The sequence below is a fragment of the Carassius carassius genome, chromosome 12 (genome assembly GCF_963082965.1).
Source record: "Carassius carassius chromosome 12, fCarCar2.1, whole genome shotgun sequence".
In the NCBI taxonomy this organism is placed as follows: domain Eukaryota; kingdom Metazoa; phylum Chordata; class Actinopteri; order Cypriniformes; family Cyprinidae; genus Carassius; species Carassius carassius.
The window spans coordinates 14,323,964-14,347,822 of NC_081766.1; the positions used below are offsets into that span (position 1 = coordinate 14,323,964).

General features: G+C 35.7%; 2 protein-coding genes across 2 annotated transcripts; both read right to left on the minus strand.

Annotated features, from left to right (window-relative positions):
• Positions 1 to 319: 319 nt before the first annotated feature.
• On the minus strand, positions 320 to 8,120 carry LOC132154881 (cysteine-rich secretory protein LCCL domain-containing 1-like). Its single transcript, XM_059563603.1, has 14 exons — positions 7,826 to 8,120; positions 5,267 to 5,385; positions 5,024 to 5,156; positions 4,776 to 4,891; positions 4,580 to 4,680; positions 4,181 to 4,348; positions 2,861 to 2,921; positions 2,702 to 2,768; positions 2,416 to 2,546; positions 2,294 to 2,337; positions 2,133 to 2,205; positions 1,959 to 2,028; positions 1,393 to 1,526; positions 320 to 1,039 (listed from the first exon to the last, which is right to left on the minus strand). The coding sequence occupies exons 1-14, from the start codon at positions 8,081 to 8,083 to the stop codon at positions 988 to 990; spliced, it is 1,527 nt and encodes a 508-aa protein (XP_059419586.1). The 5' UTR covers positions 8,084 to 8,120; the 3' UTR covers positions 320 to 987.
• A 3,177-nt stretch (positions 8,121 to 11,297) lies between these two features.
• Positions 11,298 to 13,987, minus strand: pi15b (peptidase inhibitor 15b). Its single transcript, XM_059562788.1, has 5 exons — positions 13,707 to 13,987; positions 13,061 to 13,179; positions 12,775 to 12,907; positions 12,587 to 12,702; positions 11,298 to 12,432 (listed from the first exon to the last, which is right to left on the minus strand). Exons 1-5 carry the CDS (start codon positions 13,971 to 13,973, stop codon positions 12,297 to 12,299), a joined length of 771 nt encoding a protein of 256 aa, XP_059418771.1. The 5' UTR covers positions 13,974 to 13,987; the 3' UTR covers positions 11,298 to 12,296.
• Positions 13,988 to 23,859: the final 9,872 nt, after the last annotated feature.

Sequence of the window (23,859 nt, forward strand, 5' to 3'; positions counted from 1 at the left end):
AGGAAGTGAGATTAAAATCACACACACCAGCATACACACAATGTCCTTCTTTGTCTGTGGTGCCTGTGCACTGGCAGAAGAAGTTGAGTGTTTTCACATGAGGCATGTTGGGTTTTCATTCTTCAAGGTGCAGAGGCCCCGTCTGCACCGTCCAGAGTCTCGTATTTGAAATAACCTCACAGCTGTGTTTAGCCAAAAATCACAGAATTTCAAATACATGAAAATATACATCAAATACATATACATAATACTCACGGTGTTTATAGTCAAGTGAATGTAGTCATGATAGATTTGTATTGTAATATTTGTAACAGAAGAATTATGAGTCTAAATATTTTTATTTTAGATTACATGATAATAAATAACAATGTCTCTCCACTTTCCCCATATTGCTGTTTTTGTGGTACATTTTTCAAATTCTTCTAAATCAATAATGATTTCCTGGCCAGCCAGGTTGTTACAGTATCAAATTATGAACATATGCAGCATAATATACTGTAAAGCGCAATACACCAATGAGCAGCTTCTGAACACTGATATAAAAATATGTTTACAAAAATATAAACTGCAATATATGGCCTTTTTATACATATTCGACATGTTCAGACAAGAACACTTTTGTGTTTGCATGCATAATTGCTTTTTTTTTGGTAATTTTAAGGAAAGCTTTATATCTTTATGTGCTTAAAATAACAAAAATATACTTTTTATAAAAGCATACAAGAATGAATGTAATGAATAAAAATTCACTATATTTACAACTCGTATATATACATTACATTTACATGCTGAGTAAAAAGAATGGAGACTTTGTTTTCTCAGGGCCAGATGGTGTCAAAGTCTTTTTTTTCCCGATGAGGAGATTTTTCGTGACAGCACTGGCCTTAGATCCAGCCAAGCAAGACCAGCAAACCAAATGCGTGGTAATTACTGGCTGTTACGTTACCAAGAGCTCTATTTCTTTGCATCTGTCCTTGGAGGATGGTTTCAAATGACCGCAAACACTCTGAACGCTTTGCCTCCTAGGGGATTCTGTATGCTAAATGGAAGAATAATGGCCAATATGAATCCAGAACCAGCAGGATAGAAAGATACATGATTTAAATGCCAGTATGATTCATTAATCACCCTTCAGATACTCACGATACCCTCAACATGCTTTGTAATAAAGCAAAATAAAACCAGACTGTGTAGGTGGTCTGGTTTTATTTTGCAGAAGAGCAGGGTTTATAAGATTACTGTTCAGCCACCCACTAAATAAAATTATTACGTTATCCAACCAAGCTCATATAGAGGGATGTTAGGTTTAGACTGAAGACCAGCTGAAGCCAAGAAGGAAAGATCGGCTATATAGCAGTAGTAGCTCAAAAGCTGACTCAACACACTCTGTACCTCTCCGAGGTGATCCCATTCTGGTTGGAGCCCTTGTACTGCCTCCTCTTGTCCACAGGCATTACGTCCAGATAACCTCCCGAGTCACTTTGAATCACCCCTGCGTGGATAGCTGCCCTGCATATACTGGAATTCTGCGCAGTGGGACAGAAAAAGGAAAGATGGCTCATTTTCTACTGCAGTCATAACAAAACAGTGATGTCCTAATAGCTGCAATTGAGTGACCCAGAGGAACATTTTATTGTTCTTTTACAGCTCTGGAGACTTATGTGTATAATCAATTACGTTAAAGTACTGTGTTAAAGTACTTTGTTGCAGATGATTATCCTAAAATAAACAAAAATAGACAATGTTTGGCATATTGCCCTATATATTTAAAAAAGGGCTTCTTTTAAATAAAGCATCATGCTTTTTGAAACTTGCATCGTGTGAGAGACAATGCAAAAGATGCAAAAAAGATGCAATGGTCAATATAGCTTGTTTACATGAAAAAAATTACAAACAGTGTAGTGGAATGAAAAAAAAGTGTTCTGTGTGAATAACCCTTAAATGTGATGGAGACTTACATCTGAATAATAGTGGGTTCCGATTACTCGGGCATAGTTGTCATACAAGCAATTACGAGGACAATACAACCTGAAAAAACACACCTTGTTAGTTGTTGTGCTACTAACAATATATTTACTGCATAGTATTTTGTGAAATCCATCAAGATTATTTTTGTTACAAAGTCAGCTAACCTAGGACAGTGCCGGACTGGTTTCTTGAAAGGGCAGAATTGTGCCACCGTTGTTTCACAATTAACTGCTTTCACTGGAAGTCATAAAACATTTGTTATTAAATGTCTTTTCTGAAACTTTAGTAATATTATCTCATCAAAAATAATCACATGTGCACTTACCTGGGACATTTGATAAAGTGAAGGCATTGGCACTCTGATTTTTCCTAAGGAATAACATGGAGAATGTGAGAACATTGTTAAACCCACATCCAGCAGCATGAAACGTGGGTTCTGTGACTTACGCCAAAGTTTGAACTCCATTTTTGAAGGACTTTGAAAATCGTTGCCTTCTGCCCACCCTTGTGACATCCAGCCAGCCTCCATCGTCATCTATTATTCCAGCATGCAAGCCACTGCCACAGATACTGGATTGCTGGAAAAGCAGCTAAATTTATGAGCGAACCTGAGCTGCCACAGTCCTTCCAAAATTAGATATAATATTTAAATACATAACGGAAAAATCAACAAGTGAATCTGTGCAATGTCACATTGACATAAATAAAACACAAAGCAACTGCATTTACTTACCATGTCGTAATGACCTGATCCAATTACTTTTCCATAGTTGTACAAGCAGCCTGGTGGGCATTCGTACCTGATTAAAGATTTACCAGACATGAAATTATTCATTGTAGAATGACCAAACCACATTTGATTTTAGCTGATGTGTGAATCGCCCCATTTTACCTGTTACAAGTAGTTCCTTTACATTGATCACGTAGTATAGTATCACATGCTACTTGCTGAGCTGCAGGTAAAAAAGAATTAATAGATGTCAGTATAAAAACACAGGAGTGTTGTTTCTTCTGGTTAACATTTTAGAAATATAAAAGAACATATATCTTGCAAACAAACAGTACAGTTAAAGGGATAGTTCACCCAAATAGCAAAATTATGTCATTAATTACTTACCTTCATGTTGTTCCAAACCAGTGAGACCTCCGTTTATCTTCGGAACACAGTTTAAGATATTTTAGATTTAGTCCGAGAGCTCTCAGTCCCTCCATTGAAGCTGTGTGTACGGTCTACTGTCCATGTCCAGAAAGGTAAGAAAAACATCATCAAAGTAGTCCATGTGACATCAGAGGGTCAGTTAGAATTTTTTGAAGCATCGAAAATACATTTTGGTCCAAAAATAGCAAAAACTATGACTTTATTCAGCATTGTCTTCTCTTCCGTGTCTGTTGTGAGAGAGAGTTCAAATCAAAGCAGTTAGTGATATCCGGTTTGCGAACGAATCATTTGATGTAACCGGATCTTTTTGAACCAGTTCACCAAATTGAACTGAATCGTTTTAAACGGTTCGCATCTCCAATACGCATTAATCCACAAATGACTTAAGCTGTTAACTTTTTTTTTAATGTGGCTGACACTCCCTCTGAGTTCAAACAAACCAATATCCTGGAGTAATGCATGCACTCAAACACTACACTGACTGAACTGCTGTGAAGAGAGAACTGAAGACGAACACCGAGCCGACAGCTTAACAGCTTAAGTCATTTGTGGATTAATGTGAATTGGAGACGCGAACCGTTTAAAACGATTCAGTTCGATTTGGTGAACTGGTTCAAAAAGATCCGGTTACATCTAATGATTCGTTCGCGAACCGGATATCACAAACGGCTTTGTTTTGAACTCTCTCTCACAACAGACCCGTAAGGGAAGACAATGCTGAATAAAGTTGTAGTTTTTGCTATTTTTGGACCAAAATTTATTTTCGATGCTTCAAAAAATTCTAACTGACCCTCTGATGTCACATGGACTACTTTGATGATGTTTTTCTTACCTTTCTGGACATGGACAGTAGACCGCACACACAGTTTCAATGGAGGGACTGAGAGCTCTTGGACTAAATCTAAAATATCTTAAACTCTGTTCCGAAGATAAATGGAGGTCTTATTGGTTTGGAACGACATGAGGGTGAGTTATTAATGACATAATTTTGCTATTTGGGTGAACTATGCCTTTAAGTCATCCAATGAATGAGATTTTGCATTGTTATCTTACACATCTGTGAAGTACTGATGACTTCATTCCTTTCAATGTTCTGGTTGGGAGAAGGTGTCGGAGTCTGATCTCTGTAGTGGGTGTCGTGGCTTCGGATTGGCTCAGGTTCTTGTTCAATGTAGTTATTTTCCTCTGTCTCAGGGGTGTAATGATAATGACTGCCATCATCTGAAGAGAGAACAATGTAATTACATTTCAGGACCTACAGCCTTCATATGTTAGCTAAATACTGTTTTCTTTACTACTTCCGGGATGTCAGTAGTTTAAAATGTTAAAGTTATTTATACTTATATAAATAAATCATTATATAAACTTAATTTTTTTTAATAATCACACTGAATTAGCACATAAAATTCATAAAATACAGCACATCATTTTATTATATAGTCGGTTAAGTACCTTTATAGCAGAGATTGCTTCTGCAACCGCCGCCATAGCTGGGTGGGCAGGCAGAGCAAGGTGTCCCGTGCTTGTATGGCGCATGCCCCCACCAGTTACCTCTGTGAAAAGGATGCCACATGATAAAAGCTAATAATTGTGCTTTATTAGAATTATATCACAAGGCAAATGACCAAAAAAAGCTGAACATTCTTACGGCGGAGAGTAATTGCAGACCAGGTACACAGCTTTGGCCCAGATCATCCCCCATACATTCATGTTGTAGCACACATTGATGGCACAGCCAATTTTGTTGCTTGTTGCCCAAACCAGCTGTGAAAAAATCATAATATCACTATTTCTATATAGCATATCTCAACTGTTTAAATGCTTGTATCATTGCAAAATGTAAATTGCTAGTTACGGAAGGATATTGTTGATTTGGGAATGTGAATGTGGTTTTACCTGTGTGTAATGTGTGCAGACGGGCCCCGAGCACCTGTAGGGGCAGTGAGGGTTACACTCTTGCGGATAAGGGTAGCTGAAATCTCTCACCTCATCATACCAGGCTTGGACATGAAATGTTGGGGGTCTGTCTCTAAAGACAATCATATTTAATGCAAACAATTAGTGCATTGTATAAGAATAAAATGCAATTGCTATTTAATGTGACAACAATATTGTTTTTATCTATTCGTAATACAGCACCTGCCCCAGTGAGCTCCCAGGTTCTGGCCGATCCGGGTCAGTAGGTGAGATGGTCCATGTTCCCACAGACAAGTGTGTGCCCAGTGCTCAGCACTCCTCTCCAATTCAGTGTCCCACACCTGTCACAGCGAAGAGCCACAAGCTATATTCACATAGCAGCAGAATTTGGTATCGGTCCAGTATTTGAGTGCTTAATACAGTTGTGTTCACACATAGTTCAGTTACTCTCCCTAAAAAAACTTTATTTTTTCTGTGGACCATAATATCATTTTTATTTTTTTTTCAAAGTCAATGGAAGACAAAGGTCATGAGAATATTGTTATCAGTATTCTTCAAAATATCTTCTTTTGTGCGTAAATTATACAATTTTCACTTTTTTGGTGAACGATTCATTTAAAACACAACAGCAAATATTTTAAATGGTAAAAACTCAGAACAACATTCTGATAACATTTTTATGTCAGATTGTTGAATCTGGTTCTGCCTACAGTATGTACGTCAATGCATGGTGGTTTAGTTCTGTCTAGTAGATTAATACTAATCTACAAGTGGGCCTGTTGAAGTTAAAAACCATAAAGAATTTCTGTTTCACCAACCTGGGACAAAACAAAGGCATATTAAAACTGCCATTAGGGTAACAACTCTACTGGTTTAAAGTGTTTGTATGAAAGAATAAGCAGTGTACTGTTCTATATGGGTTCTGATTATTTCAATTCAGAGCAGCTTAATTTTAAATTACATATGCGTAGTTTGCTGCCCTGTGCTAATGTCTTCCATATGTGCAGAGCTGGTGCATTCCATTCCATCAGTCCTCAACAAATAGTATTCCTCAACCATCTTGATAATTCTGATCTTTTATCCTGCACAATAAAAAAATATTTGCATTTTAATCATTCTTGGATGCCACAAATTGCATTCTTGCCATTTACAATGATGTTAATGCGAGCTGAATAAATATGCTATATCGTCAGTATGTACTTGAAATGTTTACCATTAATATGAATGTAATATTGGTCTTTCAGGTGCACAAAATTGCAGCAAGTTTTCTGCATCTGAGTAGAACATGCATAGAGATGCAAAGCCCACTGGTATTTTATGTGGCCTTTGAGACCCGTCTTGACATTGTTTAATTTTTGTAACGCCTAATTTGCTGTTAAACTGACCATCTGGGTGCATTCCAAGGGAGATATGCTTCCTTTGTGACTCCCTCTACTTCCCTTTCAGAGTAATTACCCAGATGACTGTGTAGCGTGGAGGTAGCTAATGTCTCCTCCCCTGCCTGCGCCCCACACAAAGAAACATTCTGTTAAACTTTGCTGTGAGATACAAGGTTCTTGGATTTGACAGATTTAACACTGAATTGTTCAGAGTCCCAGAGCACCACAGATGTTATCAACTCAAAAGTAATTGACTAAGAAGAATGTTTTGAAACTCTCCTCTTACAGAAGATTGCAAGTGTCAGTCATATGGAACGATCCATGTGCAGTGCTGAGAAATGCATCATATATCATATAAAAGAAACATTGTTTTGTTGTACACTGGAGCTAAGTGCTAAAATACGAGGATGGTCTCTGCTGATTTAGAGTGTTATATTCTATTCTATTCTTTGATGTCTGAGTCAATATTTGCCTTCATTGTTGCCAACTGCTATGCAGTGGGGCGAAGCAGCAGCAGCTATAGGTGGTTCTTAGAAGTATCAGATCATATTTGGCCAGAAAGCAATGAGAGGTCTGGCTAAGTGCCACGTACTGTAGGTGAGCCACAGAACGTGAGAAGGAGAAGCTGCATTTTGGCCTCCCTGATGGACCTGATGAACTGTTTGTTGTAGACCACAAACTTGACTGTAGTTCAGTCTGTTCCAGTGCATTTGTGCAACGTGTGGTTATGGTGTGGTACCCAATACCAATTGGCAGAACAATTTGATAAATTTATGAGCCCCCTTATGACCCCACCAATGTATAAATAGCATTTTAACACACAATTCAATAGGAAATTTGTACTTCGGCATGAGTTTACAGTCATCTGACATCGTATGAAATGTTTTCACATTTGCAGTAGTTTTTGAAATGCATTTTATTGATTCATTCTTTGCTTCATCATCATGACTGATTCATATTGGTAAATGCACGATATCAGAGAATTTTACATATATCTGATATATGTTGCCAGACACTGCATATTTCTTTTATATTTCCTTTTTTTTTCATTTAGATTACTTGTGCCGTCATCTAATGCTTAATGAATTACACTGTTAATAACATTGTTAAATCTCAAAGTATTACATTTTCAAAACTATTTTTTATAATGCTATGATGTCTAAAACTACTTATAGTATTTAAAACTGTTGTTTTAGTCTTTTACTTTTAATTTGTTTAAACAAATGACATAAACATTTAATATTGGCTATTACATAAAAATAGTGTAGTAATCAACTTAATTTTCACTATTTGGCAGGTATAACCAAGTCTGACCCTTAATATATTCTTGTCCACGGCTTGATAATAAGTTAGGAACATGATTCAGTAGAACTGTGACTGAGGGAGAATCATGTGATCTTACCATGTACTCCATGTTTGAGGCAGGGGGGTACACCTGACCTCTCAGCTTATTGTGTAGGTCAAGAATCAGTTGCATATCGCTCTGTGAAATTGCTCTTTTGCCCCTTGACTTGGATTGCCACCACGCTTCATCCTTATCCATGTATTTTTCCAGGATGGCTTCTAAGTGGGTGGCATTGGGAACCACCGTGGAGACCACAGTTTGGACAGTCACAAGCAGAACAAACCCACTAAATAAATCTTCATGTCCACACTTCATGTTTCCACAGCTGTCAGTTACAAAATCCAAAGTGGTATCTGTCTGTGAAATCAAAATAATTTTTTATCATGATTATTTATTTATTTATTTATTTATTATTTTTACAACGTAATACAACACAATAATTATTTGTGTGCATTTTCATTTGCATGGATGCTCAGAAATAGATCAGTTCACACAAGCCTGATTGAAAAGTGCAGTTTCAGCATTTTCACAACTGAGCTGATTGTTTCTCACTTGTCAAAGACCTGTGTACGCATTTTGCCACACACATGCAAGATTTCATACGGTCATTAAAAATAATCACACAATCCTTTGAAGTCTGAAGTACTAAAATCAAGCAGAATTTTACCTTTTGCCGTTCTGCGCGTGGTTGTTTAGCTCCGCTGTTGGCTGGCTGAAATAGTTATTCACTGCTCTTTATGTAGGCTATTTCAAATACACGTGTCCCCCGTTTTGATCTGCTTTAAGTTTCTTTATGAATTAGTCATAATGAGTCATTGCGCGTCAAAATAAAGTACGTCCAAATGTTTGAATTTGTGAGGCTGCATTTATCATTTATAGTGAACATTTAAGCCACGCCCACAACCACATCGACACACCCACAGCATTGAAGCGTTATATACAGGTGAAAACATAAGTATTCTGTATTTCTGGTCTGCCTATCTAGTCAACAGAGATTAATGCTATTTTTATTTGTGTCCGCGTTGTAGGTAGACCAAATCCCCCCCTACAAAGATAGTAAAATCTGACATTTCTGACCTTTTGGGGGCATTTTTGGTCAAATGCATTTTTTGTTTGTTTTTTTATACAGAACGTTTTCTGTGAGGGTTAGGTTTACGGGATAGAACAGTATATCTATCTATCTATCTATCTATCTATCTATCTATCTATCTATCTATCTATCTATCTATCTATCTATCTATCTATCTATTCTATCTATCTATCTATCTATCTATCTATCTATCTATCTATCTATCTATCTATCTATCTATCTATCTATCTATCTATCTATCTATCTATCGGACAACAATGGACTGTACAGTATTGTGATACTGTGTCATAGAGCAAACAAACACTAGATGGCAGTATTGAGTGATGCTTTATATATATTATATACGTACATACATACATATATTTATTTAATATTGAATTTTAAATAAGCTTAATTTATAACATAATAGTCTGGTATATCTGGCAAAATCACATAATATCAGGTACTTCTGTAATTTTAGTAGAGAAAGAATTAAAACTTCCCTTTAGATGTATACATTACAATGTGTGCATCTGAGGAAGAAGTCATGCAATTGGTGAAAAATTATTATACATTATATGTCTTAAGTGTGAAAAAAGGTCATTTCTGTGTATCTGTTGGCTGTGGTGGCCGTCAGCAGGCCCAGTTAATGTATGCAGTGGTTCTGACCTATATTTTGCTGAGGGAGCTGGGTTGTTATGTTTGTTATGTGGTGATGTGAGGGGGAGTCTTTCAGTTTCTCTCTGCTTACCTCCATTGCCAATACTGATGGTCTGCAAAATAAAAATAAAGGTGTGTTATTTTTTCCCTGGCCTGAGCAAACATACTGTTGGTTCACTATTTCTCATATTTCAGCTTAATCCGCAGAAATGATAAGAATGTTTTCAGAAGATAAGTCTTGCACAGTGATAAGGATTATTTCCAGGTGTCTCAAAACTCTGATTTTTGAGGCCTGCAGATTTGAGGACAGCTCTGAATTTTTCATCAGAAACAGAACAGAAATGCTTATATTTGAATCTACACAAGTGGTAAACAAAAAAAGAAATAATATAGGAAAATCTTAGAGGTGTGTTTTTTTCCACATTGGGCTGAAATAAATAATCTCAGCAAAATATGTGACATCTTGTGTGTAGGGATATTTAAGGGCATTCAATATACCTATCCTTTATTTAAAAGAAAAAAAAGACAGAAGAATACAATACCGCTACTATATGGTGGGAATTAACAACATATGTCAGTTAATAATCATCTCCAATTGAAAGAACGGTTTGTTACAATATTCTAGCACAAATAATATATTATATATAATTGATATGAGATTATACCATCATTTAATAGTTTAGATGCACATCCTCATTTCCAGAGAACTATAAAAAAGGAAGTGGAGTTGGGAAGAGGTCACAATCTGAGGTCATGTAAGTGTAACCATAGCAACATTATGTAAAGCAAATCAAATTCAGATTAACAATCCTTGGCAAATAAGAGTACCATTCCATGATCATTTATCATGGACTGCCAATCTAAATAGGTAAAAGTATCAGGCACACAAGAACATAAAATACAACAAACTTTACCAAATAAAAATGTTGAAAATACATTTAAAGTTTTGCTACTGAAAATACACTGACAGCTATAAAAACATCATGTGTCTTTTCTTTACCAAAAAATATCTTGAATTCTTTATGACTAAGCACCTTGGAAAAATCCTGATGTAACAGACTTTAAAAAAATAAAGAAATAAATGTGTATAAAAGGGGAATATAAACATAGAGTGATCTGCACAGACCTCATCTGTGCACCAGAAGAAAATAGAATTAATCTATCCATGAGCATCAATATGATGGCTGGTCCTAAAACAGTCATGTTAAGATTAACATTAACATTAGCACCATTTCTGGAACTAGTAGTATCACATACATTAAAAAAACAGCATATCTGCTGTACAAAATACATTTAGATTTAAAAGGTATATTACACAGTACATCGCTGTAAAATGCACACAATATCATTAAAGGAACAATTCACCAAAAAAATTTAATTAGCTGAAAATGTACTCACTCTCTGGCCATCCAATATGCAGATGAGTTTGTTTCTTAATCTGAACAGATTTGAGGAAACTTGCACACCAGTGAATCCTCGACAGTGAATGGGTGCCGTCAGAATGAAAGTCCAAACAGTTGATAAAAGCATCACAATAATCCACAAATAATGCACATGACTCCAGTCCATCAGTTAATGTCTTGGGAAGTGAAAAGCTGCATGTTTGTAAGAAACAAATCCATCATTCAGGCTTTTAAAGGGATAGTTCATGCAACAAATGAAATTTCTGTCATTAATTACTCAACATTATGTTGTTCCAAACCCATAAGACCTTCAATCATCTTTGGAACACAAATTAAGACATTTTTGATGAAATCCGGGAGCTTTCTGGCCCTGCATAGCCAGCTACCACATTCAAGGCCCAGAAAGGTAGTAAGGACATCATTAAAACAGTCCATGTGACATCAGTGGTTCAACCTTAATTTTATATGCATGCGAGAGTATACCATGACGAATGCGTGTGATGCTGCTGATACAGGAGCCGGCATTCTGACGTAGAACCCAGATGCGCTGCACCTTGTTTGCAAGCAGAAGAATGCACACGCATGCGTCGTGGTACTCTCGTGAACACACAACAAAGATGAAATAGAAGAGAAGAAATTGTTGAATAAAGTCATTTTTTTTGTTTTCTTTGCACACAAAAATATTCCTGTAGCTTCATAAAATTAAGGTTGAACCACATATGTCACAAGGACTATTTTAACGATGTCCTTTCTACCTTTCTGGGCCTGCATTGTTCAGAAAGCTCTCAGATTTCATCAAAAATATCTTAATTTGTGTTCCGTAAATGAACAGAGGTCTTACAGGTTTGGACATGAGGGTGACTAATTGATGACAGAATTTACATTTTTTAGGTGAACTATCCCTTTAACTTTAAACTGTGGTTTCGAATCAAAATACAAATCCATAATAACGCTTCCTCCAGTAAAACATTCCATCCCATGTTGTCCTTTCACATCAAAATCCACTAGCATATTTGTTTAAGTTTTGGAATGTTTTTGCTTGTAAACTATGCTTGATCTGTACATAGTTCTCTTCTGATTCAGACTCTGACTGATTTTTCATTGGAGAAAACAATATTTTGGATAGAGGACTCCTATTTTAACCAAAAGCAACAGTTTTAATATTTTTAATACAAACTCACATGCTTTATCTTCACAATATTCTAATTGATGGACTGGAGTAGTGTGGATTACTTGTGGATTATTAAGATGTCTTTGTCATCTGTTTGGGCTAAATTTATCCAAATCTGTTCTGAGGAAGGAACAAATTCATCTAAATCTTGGATGGCCTGAGTGTAGTAAATCAGCAAATTTTCATTTTTGGCTGAACTATTCCTTTAAACATATAACAGACAGCTTATTTTAACCAGTACATGAAGTTTGAGTTGATGGCAGGAAAGCACATGTTGTTGCTGCATGAACCTCCGTAGCTGGGAGGGCAGGCTGAGCATGGCACACCGACTCTGTAAGGTGCCTCACCAATCCAGTTGCCCCTGAAAAATAGGACTGTTTTAAAAATATACCACAAAGATGAGCATGCATAACACCTAAGTCATATGTTTGCATTATCAGACTGAGAATGGTACACTCTTGAATGGTGCTCTTGAAGGGTGCAAGATTGCATTAAAAGATAAAAACATGACTAACTTTGGAGAATAATTGCAGACCAGGTACGTTGCCTCCCTCCACACGACGCCCCACACTACCATATTGTAACAGGTTTGGATGGCACATCCAACTCTGTTGGATGATGCCCACACCATCTGTAACATGCAGAGAGTATCAGACATTTTGCTGTTTGCTTAATCAGAATTATGGCTTGCAACCAAACTCACTTGTGTGTAATGTGTGCACATGGGTCCATAACAGCGCATTGGGCAGTGGGGATTGCAGTCCCGTGGGTATGGAAACACATAATCTCTGACCTCATCATACCAAGGTTGAACCAGCTGAAGAATGGAGTAGTAACTGGCAGGAGCAGAAACAATTTAGATGCAATTGAGGCAGGGGGAGCATTATCCACTGGACTGCATCCAAAAAAACTAAATTCTGGCCTGGCCCATTGCCTTGAGTCTTGTTCATTGTTTCAATTGCAAACAACTGTTCACATGCAAGACTTACTTGCCAGTTCGCACTGAGAGGTTTTGACCCAGATATCGGAGAAGGTAAGGAGGTCCATGCTCCCAAATACAGGTGGCTGCCCAAGCTTCTGCTGACCTGGCTAGGTCTTCATTCCAAAGCTAAAATAAATATAACAACAGAGGTAATTGTGTGTAGTAAAAATTTAATTATTATTATTTTAGCATTTTTACAGCTGAAACCATGAAGAAAATCATATCCATGTCAAATAAGATGGTATTTAATCATACACACACACACACACACACACACACACACACACATATATATATATATATATATATATATATATATATATATATATATATATATATATATATATATATATATATATATATATATATATATATATATAGAGGGGGGGTGGGGTATGTATGCATGTATGTAAATACCCACATGAAAGCAATAAATCAACAAGAATAGTATACTTTTTAAACGCAAAAGTAAATTTATCGGTGGGATTAAATGGTCTATTATTACAGGCTTTTATCATTGTATTGTATCCAGCAGGAGGAGCTGTCGAATGAGTTTACCGCATGCAAATCTAATCAGTTTTGTATGGTTTTGCTATTAAGAGGTAAAATGCTGCATATTGTTTCTTTGGAAAGATGAGGGATGAGTTGCTTACCATATATTCCATGTTCGCTGCAGGTGGGAAAACATTCGCTCGCACCTTGTTGTGATAGTCCAGAATAGCTATCATGTCATCTTGCGAAATGTACCGTTTTCGCCTTGATTTGGGCATAGATGCTAATCCGTCATTCCCCATTTCCGATTTATTGATAGTGATATTGGTTCCGGTGAGTGTTTCAGTCGCATTTCTGATAATAAAAGCGCTCGCATCACTGGCTATGAATAGAAGAACCAAGTCTGTAAAAAAGTTGATGCTCTTCATCCCTCTTCTGGTAAATAATCTGCAAATAAAACAATGCTCATGAACATTAACGTTTCTAAATTAAATGTGATTGAAACAAAGAGTGGTATGATATTTGAAATATATATAAAATGTCATATAAAACATATAAAAAGTTTATGTGGGTTGTTTCAAGCACTCGTACCGTTGTGTGCGGCGAGCAGCAGCTCCGTGAGTCTCAGTTATCCTGATGGAGCTCTCTCTCTCATCCTGAACACTGCTGCCTCTGGCTTTTATACGCTGCTGCTGTGAATCAGGAGGCAAACGCAAGGTGCTCTTCTACCCGCAGGTCACCTGAACAGTGCATGTGTCCAGCCCGAATGAGGCCAGCTCTATCTTACACTCTTAATAGTAGTAATGCCCTTACGAAAATTAACCATGGTTTTACTACAAATAAAACCAAACAACTATGGTTATTTAAACCATAGCTACCACAAATTAACCACAGTTTTGCAACACTAACAATAGTATATGATAAAAACTGTGGTTATACAAATGGTGATCAGTAGCTATGCCAAAAAAATATCATGGTTACTACACTTTTACTGTAATAAAACCACATGGTTAATTTTCATAAAGGGTAGTGAAAGTCTATCTCCAAATCATGATCAACCTGTGTGTATTACTCATTCATTCATTCATTCATTATGAACACTGCTATTTAACTAAGAAATAGACCACATAAATGGGCAAAACATAATAATTTTTATGAATTTAAATATATATATTTTACTTACTTAGGGGGAGATCGGGAATGTTTGTAACACGGGTCTGTTGTAACACTTCCAATTTATTAAACAAGGAACAAGTTATAAATCACCTAATTTGTCTTCACCCATTCTCAGTTAAGTCCTTATTCCACATGCGGGGAAGTAGAGCCCTGTGGCAGTCACAGCAGATTAAAGAGGGAAAAAAAACACCTTTTGAGGTAAGAAAGTAACTTTTTATACTTCCTTTGTGTGTGTGTGTGTGTGTGTGTGTGTGTGTGTGTGTGTGTGTGTGTGTTTGTGATGGCAGTCCTTGCTTTGTAGTTCAACTCATCAAAGTTAAATTATGCTTATTGTGTGTCTGTGTAGATATTTTTCATTCAAGTTGTTAGTGCTAATGTTTTGGTTGTTAGCTGTATGGGGAGCTAGTTAAAGCTACAAGACTCTGGGTTATTTGTAACATCAATGAAAAATGTTCTAACTTACTCCAAACAAACAAAAATTTCTTTATATGTTTTCTTTAAATTTCAGTATGCCTATAGGTCTTGGAAGAGAAAGACAAACCAAGGGGTGCCTCTCAATGTTCAAGTATTCAATTTCAGTTGTATTATTGCCAATTACTATGAGTGACATTAACAAACATGCTTAAACACACACACCAATTATGTTGAAGTCTTAAACTCAGTGTTGAATAAAAAGCTTTTCAAATCCATTTTTTATTATGATCCTTAACATTTATTATGAATGTTACACCCCACCCCGGTGGATATCATAACGTGCACTATGGGGCTAGTTGTAACATTTCACTCCTTGTGTTTGAAACTAAACCATGCATTTTCTGTTTGTGCTGCAAAGATAACAGCTATGCCATTCAATAGAAGACACTTGTTACTAGTTTGAATCACATTTTGAACCCACTGGTTTAAAAGAATCCAAAGATTCAGGCAAAAAGGTCTATTCAGACCGGGCAGAGACAGGCAGGAAGCAGATTTCCCAGATAGATGGTTCTATAGTGTTGACATGCACTGTTAGCAATTGATGTAATTTTACAATACATTTTACAACAATACACTGTATTCATGGTTTTTATTGTAAATGCAAATGCATGATGGGAAATTGAAGGACAGTCCTGTAATATTATTGTAACTACACTGTAGAAGCATTGTTTTACAGACACCACAAAGCATTGTGGGATAGCATTAAAACTGGTACTTTCATATTCTTTCTAACATAAAAAATGTCCAGTTTCCATATTAGTATAATGTTATTTTAAGGTTAGTCAAATGTTCCTGCAACATTCTCTCAGTCATTATAACACCTGCTGTGAACAAGCAAGAAAGAAAGAGAAATAAGAACACAAACTACATCTTTCTTCAGCCACAACTCCACAAACAGCATTAACCGCTTCACTTATAGTAATACTAACCAGAATGATTTTATTCCTGTCATGCATCTACAGAAGTTCTTATTGAGAATTCACAGAGGTTAAGATGTTGATGTCTTATTGAAAATGTTTTTTTTGAGATCACCATCATAGAGATCAGGGTTTGCTTCAGTTGTGCTCTTGACCCTCAACTTTTGCTGCAATACTTTTTTCTGCAGCAGTTGCAGTTGTTTTCAGAAAACATTTCTGCATATATAAAGCAGATCAGCAAGTCTGTTTTAATAGCATCCTACTGACTGCACTAAAATGGTTTAAGCGAACCAACTGATATATAAATAAACAATTTGAAACACTGTTGTGGTTCGTACACTGAATTTTAACAGTGTATATATATTGTCTTTGCTAACTTTGTGTTTAAAACATGTTTTAGGTTATTTATAAACTCACAGACATCAACATTTGGCGTATGAAACACAACAATGGTGACGTTTCATGCCAGCATACAAAACATGTTCATGGCTCCCAGCATTGCTGCAATTCCTTTTTTCGGGATTGTCACCACTGTTGAGGATTGTACGACAACAATAGAAAATACAACATTTTATTGTATTAATGCTACTGTAATCACAGCAACACTGCTGTATAAACACAGAATTTTATTGTATTAAATCAACAGTATGTTTCTTGTATATTACTCACTGTAAATTCACGGCAATTAGTTGCCAGGAGTTTCCTGTAAAAAAACAATACATTTTTAACAGTGTGGGCAACAATAATTATTCAGAAACTACTGACCAATCAGGTTTAAGTATTCTGGACAGGCAGGCATGTAATAAGACTAATTAGTTTGTCATTAGTTGGCTAGTTGTAATATATATATATATATATATATATATATATATATATATATATATATATATATATATATATATATATATGTATAGCCTAGCTTGCCATGTTGTACTGGATGCAGTTTTTTATTTTTTAAAAATAAAATCATAAAATCAACTATAACATAACAATCCTAGGTGGAGATTAAAACATTAACTAACTTTTGTAATTAACAGCTTAGGTGTAGAAAGTCAGTGAGACATGGTTTTTGTATTATATGTATTTGTTATGTCTTATTCATTATACAGATACACTTGTGCAGTATTTGAGTCCAAAGAGCCCATTTGCCAGCATGTGTGTAAAGCCAAGTTAAGAAGCCCTTCAGAGGCATATCATTTTCTTTGGCAAGTGGAAGCTGAGTAAGAACAACGTGACACACATATGACCCCGCTCCCCCTTCAACTCTCCTCCCTTCTTCCGCTGAACTGTGAATTTGCAGGTTTTCTTGGAATTGAGTGTTACTGCTTATGCATTCTTTGGTCCATAAGGGAGATGTTTACTGTGTCCAGGCATATATTATCCCTTTGGGGTTAAATTGTATATAAAGGAAATGTCTGACATTATAACATGACTTTGCAACCTATACGGTCCTGCAGAGTTGAGCCCCAGCCCTAATTAAACACCCCTGAACCAGCTAATCAAGGTCTTCTAGACTCACTAACTTCCAGGCAAGTGTGCTGGAGCAGTTTGGAACTAAACTCTGTAGGACATTCGCCCTCCAGGAGGAGGACTGAACACTCCTGAAATAAACCAATAATGAATGGACCTTATTGGAACCCCTTCTTAACAGGGCCCAGGGCAATGTTCCTATTTAATACCCTCAATTATAGCCTTAATAATTATAGACTTCCTATAGTTAGCCATGGCCTAGTGACTAGAGAGTTGGACTTGTATCATGAAGGTTGCAGGTTTGATTCTCAGGTCCAGTGGGAATTGTTGGTGGGTGTAGTGAATAACCAGTACTCTCTATCACCCTCATTACCATGACTGATGTGAGACCCTTGAGCAAGGCAGCAATATGGCTGCCCACTGCTCTGTGTGTGTGCACTTGGATGGATTAAATGCAGAGCACATATTTGGCCACATGTCACTTCACTTTAATAAAATGGACAAATGCTTTTTCATAACTTCTTTTTCAGTTTTGCAGAAAGACACTTCAATAATTTGTCAGTATCACCAAACTTATTTCATATACTGTATGAGACAAAGTGCATAAAGAAACATTAGATAAATAAAAGTCAATGGAAACTGCATCATTTTAAATTGCGTAGTATCTGTACAAAAGTAAAAAAATGATTTAAAAAAAAAGTATGCAAGAAACCAGACGAATAAGGTAAATGAATATCTGGAATCTTACGTATTTCTTCTCACCTGTGCACACTATTTGATTTTTAATGGAGGAGCCATTCAGGCTGTTTGTGAGTTTAAGGATACTTTTCACACAGACTGAGCTCAGTAAAATGATATGAAAACACAAGCTTTTGCAGTTTTTATGTATGTTGGCCTTAATCTAGTTTTATGCTAATTCAATTTATAATTACTTAATGAATTAATTAAAATGCATATTCATATTTAGTGGACAATTATTGTTATAACTGAAGAGTAGAAGAAAGAAAAGCTCTACTGCCAAACCATGCACATCTTTGCTGAGCCTTTGTGTGCTCCACCCAATGATGTTCTTGCAAACTGGTAGTACTTAGTCACAGAATAACAACTTTATTACCGTGCGCTCTGTTTAGGACGTAAATACTGTCCCAATGAAATGTGCAAATGACAAACCTGTAGTCAGAGGACCAGTTCACTAAAGCCAATGGCTTCTATATATAACTTTTGTTTATATTTTTTAAAACCATTGTGTTTAATGTATAACGTTGTGTGCATGTGTAAATGTGTTTAGTTTGGTCAAAAGATTCATCACAATCTATATAATCTTGAAATGTGGAACTGAACATTTTGGTTAGAAAATAAAAAATAATGACAGGAAACATACTATTGAATTATTCAGGGGAGCAATGAAAAATTAAAAGTATTTTCAGTGGGGAGCAATGGATATCAAGGAATATTCATTCACCTTCTGTCACATGCAGAACCAGTTCACTGCCATCACTAAGCAGTCCGTATAAACTGAGAGTTTATTGTCTGGTCACTTTGTAACAAATTTTCCTTTGCCTTTTTTATTATATTTATTTATTTTAAATAAAGAACACTGTGAATGGAACGTGTTTGCAAATGTTCAATTCAAAAGTTTGGGACCATTCTTTTTTTTTTTTTTTTTTTTTTTTTTTTTGAAGTGAGTGGTTATTATGCATTTATTTGAGCAAACTAACATAAAAACTGTAATATTGTGAAACAGTCTTCAATTTTAATAATAAAAAAAAATTATAATTTATTCCTGGTATCCTTCAGAAATTACTTTAATATGCTGATTTGGTGCTCAATAAACATTCCTTACTATCAATGGTGCAAACAGTTGGGCTTCTTCTGTGTAAGGATTTTTTTTCAGGATTCTCTGATGGACAGAAAGTTCAAAAGAACAGCATTTAGTTGAAATACAATTATTTTGTAAACTGTCTCTTTTAATCAATTTAATGCATCATCGCAAAATAAAAATATGTATTTATTACAAATAAAGAAATAAAGTCTTACTGACCCCAAACTTGTAGGATAAATGCTAATAAAAAGAACAGAAGTTTGATGCACACTTACAGCTTCATTTGTTAGGAAGAAATAATGCAACTGTAATAGGGTGATATGTTCTTGACAACAATTTTAAGATCATCCAAAATACATTTATTTCTTTAGAAAGCATTGTTGCATACAGTTAGGGAGGGTGTTTGTTAATGTCACGAATGATTTGTGAAATGTTTTTGTTAGTTTTTTCAGACATTTCTGTTTATGATGTTCCAAAACTTTCCACCAATTGTAGTTTGATCTCAAACCAATTTTATTGAAACAAAAATACAATATTAAGTTTTCTGTAACATGACTTAATATTTAACATGATTAAGCTAAATTTCATCCTGTCATGGAATCAAATTTTTGACTCTTTACTGATGTAATGATTATTTAAATAGATTTGCAATCAAAACTAATACATTAGTACATTAATATGGTACTGTACACAACACATGCTATTATAGGCCAGCCCTAAAACACAACTCTTTATTTCATGCTGTAGAATATCAACCTATTCTGACATCATTTCTTGCTTCATTGTTTACTTGCTAACAATTGTGATTAAATAAGACTCAGGTGACAGAGAAGCCTGCTCAACAATTATGATACATGGCAAATTCTAGTAACAATTAAATCCTTGCTTTCATGTTTTTGACTTATAAGATGTCAGAGTAGGAAGAAAAAATACAGAAAAGGGGAACCTCCAAGCACAACAACCCTCTCAGTACTACATAAAAGCACTGGACTACAGCTTGAACATGAAAAAGAAAAAGTGATAAAGACCTCCCTTACTATCATGAGTCCCTCAACAGGATTCCCTGGAACACAAAGAAAACAAACCTCTGATGCACTCACTTAAACTGCTGTGCTGTGATGAGAACTCTAATAAAAACAATTGTATTTCAAACGAATACGAATATGTTTAAAGCTCATGAATGGAGATCACCAAAAAAGACCTCTGGAGTCTCTATGCCAAAATTCATTAACACAAATATCAAATATTCCTTTAAAAGATTCATATGGTTCAGAGAAATTAGCTCAGCCTAATGCTATGATTAACTGTCTGTTTATCCTTCAATCCACAAGTAATCCTTGATTTACTTTCTTACAGTTCAAGCTGATATCAGTGATGGACCTCAGTATCAGCTGGACCACCATGATGCAGTGCGGTGTTCTTCTCATCATGATTTTAATGCCAAATGATTGATAAGATGACCTCAATCTACCCAACGTATAACCTATAAAAAATATATATTAAAAACCACATGTGGGAATATATAACCAAATTAAGAAATCTAAATATAGTGTGTTTTTTTTATCAATAAATTATTATTTTGTGGCTTGGCCATTTTCTGTCTTTGGCAAGACAAAGATAATGGAGTTCTAACAGTGTGGAAAAGGATTTCACACATCAGATTTATTTACAGGACATTCTCAATGGCCCTGAGTATCTGTTTAACACAGATATATTGGCTAAATGGAGAAACAGCATTGTGCTATACTTTTGTTTAAATACTGATTATTTGTAAATTGCTACACATAGATTCCTATTGAAATGACAGGAACAAGCAAGTGGCTGTCTTTATGAGTGAGACATTCAATCATTTTCAGTCATTCACTAAACTGATTTATTGAGAATCACTGGTAACGCAGAGACTGGCTGCATTTGAATATACTTTCTGACTATACAGTAGGCCAAAAAAGTAGCAGTTTGTGAAAACCGTATGTAAAACAAGTAATATGTCAGAATTCACAGTATTTATAAATAAAAACATTTATTAAACACAAACTGTATTTGATGCTGTTCTGGCCAGAGCGCTGCACGGTTGAAACCAAAGCAATTCAAATAAATGTGAATTATAAAGTGCAGTGTGGAATAACGCACAAACTAATGTTGAATGTTGTAAAATGTCATGTTGCATCAAAGGGAATTTTTAATGTGGTGTAAACCGAATGGAACAGGAGCTCTATTGCTTGCAGTGATTAAAATGATGGTGCGCTGGGCTGGTCAGTTGTCTGGTTTAGACAGGAAGTGGCAATGGCCTGTATTTTCAGAACATTTGGATATTTGTTTAAATGTTGCATTCATTACAACACCATATTGTCACCAAAATAAAGATGTCTTTAGCATTCTATGAATTAAGCGTTGCTCCAAAAGAAAACATGCATACCTTAAATGCATTGTAAATTGCTTTGGATTAAAGCCAAATGCATTAATATACATATACATGTCTGAATCTATCTCCAGAACCTTTTGATACATCATAACAAAGGGTTGCACTGTAGGTATGAATTTCAGTGAGAACAGAATAAGTGTTTAACAATACTATTGGCATTCCAACATCTTTTTTCTCCCTCAATTCACATGTATGCCAGAAAAGAAAAGAGCTCTCAGTACCATATATAGAATTGCACTACAAAAATAGAACTAACAGATGGCATTTACAAATATTCATACTATTAACACAGAAGATTATTACTTGGCGATATCATCATCCACCACTACAACTGTTTATAGGAATGACACAATATGATGACATGCAAAACCTATAAAATTAAACAATGACTAAAAAATGTATATCATAAATAAGCAATAAAATGTCATTCTCTTGTCACAGCAATGAAAGGAGATGTTAACAGCCAACCTTGTTTTAACAATATAAAGGATTGTTTTAACAATAACAGCTGACATAATGGCAAGAACTCATAGTTGCCAGAACTCAGCTGGCTGAAATCATAGTTTCAAAAAAGAGATGATGTCATTCAACCATGTTTTTCAAGCTGATACAAGGGGTGCAATAAGGAGCAACAGTAAATCAGCTCAACAGCAATTTACAATGAAACTTCCCAACCAGATTTTGTTTTATCTTTGTATAGCGTATAATTGTGGCAGCACTGTGCAGTTATATTGTACTTTTCATGCACATGATGAATTATTTGTCAAATGGATACTGACCAACATTATAGAGAAACAACTGAAAAAGATAAAGAGCAACGACAGAGAAAGAATATTTTAGATGTCTCTGTATCTATTCATTCAGTGCATGTGTGTTCTTGCACACTTACACAGAATACAGCAAATCTTACTTTCACACAAGTCAAAGTCCATGCCAACTGTACACTATCAGTTACATTGTTTCTGCAGGGAAAGAAAACCAGTTGAGCACTTCCACTGTTTTTCTGAGATATTTGAGCACCCAATCTTTGACGTCTTGTCCTTGATGTGAGGTTACATATGAGCTTTGGTGGGTTGCTGGGAAAAATCCACAGCGATATGGCATGTAAAATTGTCTTGTTATGTCTTGATAAGACATTTTCATATTTCTTAACCTGTCTGTTATGCAGTGGAAAATAAATCAATTTTAAATGCATTTTTTATTGCAGAAATATTTCATTAGGCATAAAGGAACACAGGCCCTTTGCTATTCATGTCTCCTACAAAGACTCATTTTGATAGAGAGTGCACTGATAGCTGTATCTATAGGAATATAGTTTGGTTTTGCAGTGCCCTCTGGAATATACTGGCAGCCCTGGTTTTGTCTTTGTTCAAGCTAAGTGCTCAGTGAGTGTTATTGTTGGCTTGCTGTTCTGTTTCCCTCCTGTTTGAGGCATGAGCTCTCTGCAGTGCCCCCAAACAGAGACCCACCATGAACTACTGCCTAGAGAGGCACGGAACAGGTCTTAAATGACCAGCTGGTGTGCTTTATTTTCTCAGGTGGAAATAAATATAAGAAAAATATTGGATTGGATAACAATATTGCCAACTATTGGATAACCATGATGCAACCGAATTAGCTCCTATGGGGTGAACGTTCATTTAAGCCAATGCCATTTTGCAAGTGCTTCTAAATTGTCATGTTTGGTTTATGATGCAAGGAAGAATCATTTAACTGTTCTGTTGTTCTGCTGTAACTCAAAAAAAGTATTTCCTTTTTTGGGAAAAGGACATTGACATCATAACAATGTTTGCCCAAATGGAACCAAAGAGGCCTGTTTCACGTTATAGTATTTTTCTAAATTATTTGAACAGTCATTCAGATAGGGCAATAAGCCAAATATGTATTTAGAACCAATGGCTGCGTCCAAAATAAGGCATAAGAGAGGAAATCTGTATTTATAGTTTTTTTATAACTCATAAAAGAGATGTACTGTAACGACGTTTAGGTGAATTCTACACACAATGGGAAATGTACAAAGCACACACTGACAT